Source organism: Penaeus monodon, chromosome 8, assembly GCF_015228065.2.
Source record: "Penaeus monodon isolate SGIC_2016 chromosome 8, NSTDA_Pmon_1, whole genome shotgun sequence".
NCBI lineage: Eukaryota > Metazoa > Arthropoda > Malacostraca > Decapoda > Penaeidae > Penaeus > Penaeus monodon.
Window position 1 is genome coordinate 51467823 of NC_051393.1, and position 7500 is coordinate 51475322.

General features: G+C 52.0%; 1 protein-coding gene across 1 annotated transcript in view; it reads right to left on the reverse strand.

The window, feature by feature from the left end:
• The window catches only part of LOC119576001 (unconventional myosin-XV-like), a 110408-nt gene that overhangs the window by 7256 nt on the left and 95652 nt on the right, over positions 1–7500 (reverse strand). Inside the window, 11 exon segments of the mRNA XM_037923527.1 lie at positions 1–9; positions 358–719; positions 1393–1557; positions 1903–2043; positions 2487–2735; positions 3338–3796; positions 4073–4275; positions 4621–4889; positions 5156–5417; positions 5906–6081; positions 6925–7118. The exon segment at positions 1–9 is cut by the window's left edge and continues 395 nt beyond it. Of these exon segments, the coding sequence (XP_037779455.1) occupies positions 1–9; positions 358–719; positions 1393–1557; positions 1903–2043; positions 2487–2735; positions 3338–3796; positions 4073–4275; positions 4621–4889; positions 5156–5417; positions 5906–6081; positions 6925–7118 (2489 nt within the window).

Genomic DNA, 7500 nt, shown 5'->3' on the forward strand with positions numbered 1-7500 from the left:
TTCTTGGATCTGGGGGGGGGGGCGATAACTGCATTACTGGAGCCTCTCAGAACATGGGGCTATGATAATAAATATTGATAATCACAATGTGATGATAACGGAAATGATAATATGTACAGTGACTGCTACAGAAATAAAAAAAATCACGATCATGATTATGATGATAAAATAGTAATAGTCATAGTAGTGGTGATAATAACAATAACAAGGACAAACTACCGTCAACAAAGCCAAGTGAAATAACATACAATAAGTCAACAAGTAACCGAAAAAAAATACAACAAATAACACATAATTTATAGCAAAGCTCCCGACATATCACGCCCCCCTCCCCCCCCGTGGCTGCCTCCGCCTCACCTGGACGGATGCGACGACGTGAGCGCCTCCAGCTTCTCCCTCATCTCGCGCGAGATCTTCAGCTTCCCGATGCCGGGCGCCTTCCCCTCGTCCATCGGGTTGTCCCACGAGTCCCTCCGCCGGCGTGGGGCGCCCTTCTCCTTCTCCTTGCCGTCCGTCGCGTCGTCCCTCGGGGATATGGGGCCGAAGCCATTGGTCTGCTGCTGCGCCTGTCCCTCCATCTGCATCTGTTGCATGTGCAGCTGCATCTTCTCGTGGCTGTCCTTGCGGGGGCTCTGCTCGGCGCTGCTCGGGATGCCGCCCATCTCGAACTCCTCCCACTCCACGCCGAAGCTCTCGTCGCGGCTCGGGCGCTGCGAGTCCTGGGGAAGGAAGGGGAAGGAGGGGGAAGGGGGAAAGGGGGGAAGGAAGGGGAAGGAGGGGGAAGGAGGGGGAAGGAGGGGGAAGGAGGGGGAAGGAGGGGGAAGGAGGGGGGGAAGGAGGGGAAGGAGGGGGAAGGGGGGGAAGGAAGGCGAAGGAGGGGACGGAGGGGGAAGGAAGGGGAAGGAGGGGGAAAGGGGGAAGGGGTCCTCGTTAGGGATGCTCCGGCTGGATCTCGTGCACGATATTCCATTGTTTTCATTATTGAAGGTTATTTAGTAGTATATTTGGCTATTTTACAATACTTGCAAATGAAAATTGTCTTGGGACGATTGTAACCAACGTTTCGCATTAAACTGTAATACTGGGATATTGGGAAATAATCTGCATGTAAATTCATCTATCTACCTGTCTATCTACATACGCGAACGTGCGCTCTCTCTCTCTCTCTCTCTCTCTCTACACACACACACACACACACACACACACACACACACACACACACACACACACACACACACACACACACACACACACACACACACACACACACACACACACACACTCACACACACACACAGATAAGTGTGTGTTACAGAAAGACAGATAAACAGATTTTTTATGCAAATAAGCATCCCTCCATCGAACCAGGAGGAGCCAGGAGGCGTGACCCACCCTTCCGTCGCTCTGCTTCGAGGTCCTCCTGCTCTGCTGCCTGATCTTGAACTGCAGGAAGGAGTCGTTGGGGTCCTCCTCGCCCTTGGGAGGGGGCCAGCGCCACTTGCCTATCCTGACGGTCTTGGCCCGCTGGTAAGGGTCCATGAAGCCACCCTGTCCATCCTTAGGGCGGGGGGATCGGTCAGTCGAACGAACACATCATCCGGATTTTAGAGATTTAAACTAATTAAGAGGATTGTGATGTTTAGAAAATGGCGTTGAGGAAATGAACGAACAGACTGGAATCGATCGTACTGTGCATGTATATAAAGATATATATATATATTTTGGGGGGGAGGAAAGGAAGCAAATTGATCTTGTGCTTTATCCCGCTACGTATAACTGTTTCATGGGAAAGCTTTGACGAAAGTCTGAACTCTAGAAGCAAACTACAGGCTTTTTCGAGGCTTTTCTCTGACAGACAGCAGTTTCGCCGTATTTTTTTTTGCTCTCGGCTCGCGTACATACCTCCCCTTGCAGGTGCGTCGGCATGGGTGGGGGAGGCGGCACCACGCCCCCCCACGGAGACTCGGTGGCTCCGAAGGCGTTTCCTGGAGGCGAGCCAAGCGAGCCCGGAGACCCAGGTCCTATGCTAAAGTCGTGGAACATCTGAAGGTTGGAGAAGAGGAGCCAGAGGCATGCAGGTGCATTAGAAGAGACTGAGGTGCTTGGTCGGTCCCGCTGAACAGGTGAGGTGCACACGAGAAGCCCAGGGTCTACTATCGACTCGAAAAAAAGCAAAACGAACAACCCACGAATAGTCACTAATACCCTCTATCATGAGCCTTTGAAGTGATGTCAAAGAGACCTCTAAAACTGAAAACCACAGATCCATCACTAATCACCGAGGTATACGCGTTACACTGATGTCCTAAACCTTGAAGTTTATATGCATACAAGGGCAGTGGGGCGTCCCTGTGGTGTGCGGGACGCGCCTGGCCCGTCACAAGACACATGAGTGTAACTGTATAGGACTTTAGCACAAGCACAATAAGAGCCTAACTGGGCATTACAACTAACGCGGAGGGACAGCACCGGCGTCCACGACCTACCTTGGCGTCGTCGGAGGCGTTCGAGGTCTTCTTGGACGACTGGTCCTGCACGGGCGAGGACAGGGCCGCCGCCTGCGAGAACATCGGCGCCGAGCTGCCCGGACTCAGCATCACCAAGGGCGGAGGCGGGGACATCGAGGGGACGGCGGGTCTCTGGCTCCCTCCTGGCGTCCCTTCCTTGCCTCCTTCGGCGCTCCCGGCCTTCTCGGTGCTCCACAGCTCGCTCTGCTCGGGCTCTTGGAACGACACCTGTGAGCGTAGAATCCCTGTTACCTATCCATCCATCGTTGTCGTGTTATATGTTGTCCGCGCGATAAAAGGTAGGAAAGAACGAGAAAAAAAGGGGAAACGGATGTCTCACAGTGAAATGATAATCACATTTATGCATATATCTGTTCAGAAGGTATTCAGAGTGAGAGAAAAAATATATATATTTTGAAAGATCACAAAGAAGTACGATATGTCCTGTTGTCCTCAGAAGCAGAAGGAGGGAAAATACAAATAAACATAATGAAAAGCAGAAGTGATCCAGAATCCTTGACAAAAGCCCTGGTAAGGCGAGTTTCTGCCACCGTTCGGGTTAAGAAGGGCAGCACCTGCACAGAATCCGAAGCACCCGACCCTTTTGCTGTACAAGGAGTCTAAGTGGATCCCGCGGGTTAGTTATGTGTTTTTTTTTTTTCCCCTAAAGAAAAGTGACCTGCTATTGGCCCCTTTGCTCCGGCGTCTACGGTGAGTAAAGAGGCGAGACTAGGAATTAAAGGTGACTAGAAGCGCTCGCTGGAAGGGAGTCAACGGATCTACAAGCGAGACCCCGTCGTGGCGGTGTCCTCCCGGCCCCAACAAAGTACCTTGTTGCTGCTGCCGACGCCGCGCCTCTGGGGGAGCGAGTACGTGTCCCCGCCCACCCGGTAGTGAGCCCTGCCAACCTGGGGTTCATCTGGGGTCCCTGTCATGCCCGGGACGCCTGCCAAGCCTGCGATGCCATTCATGCCCGCAGGGGGCACTGGCGTCGTGGGAAGCCCAGGGGACATGGGCACGCCAGTCGTCATGGGCATGCCAGATGACACAGATAAGCCCGCGGGCATACCAGAGGCCATCGGCATGCCTGGTGACATGGCCATACCCGCTGCCATGGTCATTGCCGGCGTCATGGGCATTCCAGAAGCCATGGGCATCCCTGACAAGCCCGGCATCCCCGACAAGGGCATGCCAGCCGCCATGGGCAAGCCTGACATGGACATCATGCCAAGTATATTTAGGCCGAGGGCACTCTGAGGGTTAAAGTCCCGGGATGCCATGCCCATGTGCTGCAGGAAATATCACGCTCAGGAGTCGAAGGAAAGGAATCATTCCTAAAAGTCATCTAAAAAAGTGTTTTATTTGGCTTCTTCTATGATCATAAAAAATAAGAGAGAGAGAAAAAAAAATAACGCATGCACACTTATCTCTTTATCACGACTCCTCACACAATGACACAACACACGCAACAAAATGAATAAAAAATAATTATATAAGAAAAACAAGGAAATGCATTTCACACGGGCAGCGGAGAGAGACTCTGAAAGGCACCAATTTCCACTCACCGGCACCGACTGCGACAGGAGCTGCTGCAGCGCCTGGTTCTGCGCCATCAGGTGCTGCTGGATCTGGATGTTCTGGGCCACCGCGGACTGCAGGAAGGCGCGTTGGACGTTCTGCTGGTACACGAGGATCTGGTTGGGCGTCATGTTCGGGGCCTGCGGTGTCTGCTGCTGCTGCTGCTGCTGGAGGCCCGGGACGCTCACGCCTGCGAAGGGAAGGGGAAGGGGAGGTGGTTGGGATGCCCTTGGGGGGAGGGGGGGTCTTCTTTTAGCAGTGGGTCAGCCTACTACCACTGCTCTTGTCATCACGTTAATTATGGTTCGTCTGTATTTGATAAATGTTCTGCTGCTACCACTGCTCTTGTTATTACGTAAATCATCGTTTTTTTAGTATTGTACAAAATGGACGTTCTCCTATCCTTTCTCCTGACATTACTTAAATTACTCGTTCTTCCCGAGTCTTCCGGTATTGCATTACGACAAACACGACCATTTCAACTTGGATGCCACTATCGCTACTGTCCCTCTGGGCGCGGAAGGGCGGCCCTCACCTCCGGGCGTGTAGAGGGGCATGGTGTTGGGCATGACGAAGGGCGGAGGCGAGCCCGGCGCCCCCGACAGGGACACGTTGGGGAAGAAGGCGCCGCCTGCCCCCGGCTGCGGCGGCGCCCCGGTCTCGACCTCGGCGGCGCCCTGGCCCCCGCCCTTCAGCGCCTCCTCGAGCAGGGGCGCCGTGGTCAGGGCCGTCAGGGACTCGTTCAGGTCAACGTCCTGCAGCGTCTGGAGGAGGCTCTGTCTTCTGAAGGAGCCTTGGCGCGTTCTGGAAGGAAGGACCCAAGTGAATGACATGTCATGGCTAAAAAGGCAAATTATAAAGAGTTATATTTTTTTCCACATAATATCGACGAACGTAATACTAATAAAAAAAAAGGAGGCTTCTGAATGGAACACATTCCTCTCGCTAGCGTGATAACACCCAAGAAGAAGAAGAAGAAGAAGAAGAAGAAGAAGAAGAAGAAGAAGAAGAAGAAGAAGGAAAGAAAACAAAACACAACCAAAACCAAAAAAAAAAAAAACCCATCTCACCTCGCCAAGACAATACTCTCGTCATAATCCAAGTCGCCCTCGTCCTCATACGAAACCTCGAACCCGCGAGTCACTCCTCCTCCACCACCTCCTCCTCCTCCTCCTCCTCCTGCCCTGCCGCCGCCCTTGATGGAGGCGGCGAGGGAGCGGGCGTCGGAGAGCTCGTCCAGCTGGGAGTTCAACACGGGCATGAACAGGTCGTCGAGAAACTGGTCCACGTCGGAGGCCTGCGACGGCACGCGGACTCTGCGGACGTGGGAGGCTGAGGGGAAAGGGAGGGAGGGGGAGAGAGAGGGGAAAATAGAATTAGGGCTTTTTGGGTCCTTTTTTCTTTAGATTGGTCTTTTGGATAGTTAGGTTCTTTTAGGTCTTCTAGATAGCTAGGTCTCTATAGGTCTTCTAGATAGCTAGGTCTTTATAGGTCTTTTTAAATAGGTCTTTTAGGTAGTTAGGTCTCTTAACTGATAACTAGGTCTTTGAAATAGCTGGATCCTTTTAGGTCTTTTTGATAATTAGGTCTTTTGGATAGCTAGGTCCTTTTAGGTCTTGTAGATAAATAGGTCTTTTAGATAAATAAAAAAAAAATCACACACAAAAACAACTCATAAAACAACAACAACAAAAAAAATAAATAAATAAAAAACACGTAAAAAAGTAGAAAAAAAGTAAAAAAAAAAAAGAAAGAAAAAAAAAAGTTTAAAAAAAGTAAAAAAAAAAAGATAGAAAGAGAGAGCGAGAGAAACTACCCACCGAGCGACGGCGCCTCGCTGGTATCCGACATGGCGGACGACTTGAGATACTCGCGCTCGATGTAGGCCCTGCTGGAGTGGTGCGAGCCGCCGTGGCCTCGCCGGCCCGCGTGGATGCCCTTGACGTAGCGGTTCGACACGCGGGAGTACTCCGTCTTCGCCTCGTCCTCGCCGTTCCTGGGGGGGCGGAGGGGGGGTGAGTGGGGGTGGGGGAACGGAGGGGGGTGAGTGGGGCTGGAGGGGGGGAAGGGAGGTGAGTGGGGGAAGGGGTGAAGGGAGGTGAGTAGGGGTGGAGGGGGGAAGGGAGGTGAGTGGAGGAAGGGAGAGGGGGTTGGAAGAAAGGGGAATAGGATTGAGGATATGTAAAGAGGAAAGGAAGAAGGAGAAAGGGGTTGGAAAGAAAGAAAGAGAGAGAGAGAAAGAGAAAGAGAAAGAGAAAGAGAGAGAGTGAGAAAGAGAGAAAGAGAGAAAGAGAGAGAGAGAGAGAGAGAGAGAGAGAGAGAGAGAGAGAGAGAGAGAGAGAGAGAGAGAGAGAGAGAGAGAGAGAGAGAGAGAGAGAGAGCGAAGGGAAGGAAAAGGGTGAACAGGAGAATGCTCATAGAGGTTCAATAAAGTAATGAAACTGATGCACGAAATAATTCTACAAATAACTTCTCGCTCCGCGTTTTTTCCTTTTTCTTTTAAAAATAAACCAAAAACATTCCTGTATATTGATCTGCAAACAAGACGTGTCTAAATGGCCTAAGGAGGATGAATTAACTAATCTAAAGAAGACAAAGAGGAGAAGGAGGAGGAGAAGAAGAAAAGAGAGAGAGAGAGAGAGAGAGAGAGAGAGAGAGAGAAAGAAAAAGAGAAAAGAAAGAGAAGAACAAAGAGAAGAACAAAGAGAGAAAGAAAAAGAAAAAAGAAAGAGAAAGTCAGAAAGAAAGAGAAAAAGAGAGAACGAGCGAGATCAACCCTCATCTCGCGAGACCCTATGTCAGACCCTATGTCAGACCCAATGGCAGCCCTCTCCTTTACCTCTCCTCGAGCAAATCATACTTGTTCCACGTCCTCGAGCCCGAGAGGGACTTGGCCACGCCCCTCTGCGACACGGACTCGAGGTGGTCCAGGTCCTGAGGGCCGTCCGTGCTGCCGAAGAGGCCGCGCTGCTCCGCCAGCCGCTCCACGCTGTGGTACCGCTCGTTCAGGCGGCTGCTCGACAGACCCAGCATCTGCTCGCGAGATCAGGGTGGTGAGTGGGTGGTGGGTGGGTGGGTGGGTGGGTGGGGGGTGGGTGGGAGGGGGGTGGGTGGGTGGGTGGGAGGTGGGTGGGTGGGTGGGTGGGTGGGAGGTGGGTGGGAGGTGGGTGGGTGGGTGGGTGGGAGGTGGGTGGGTGGGTGGGTGGGAGGTGGGTGGGTGGTGGGTGGGTGGGTGGGTGGGTGGGTGGGTGGGTGAGTGGGAGGTGGGTGGGTGGGTGGGTGGGAGGTGGGTGGGTGAGTGGGAGGTGGGTCTTTTGGCTCAATAACTAATAACTAATAACAAATAATAATAAATGAAATAACACAACTTAACAAATAACAACATAAACAAACAAATAACAACAAACGATAATAA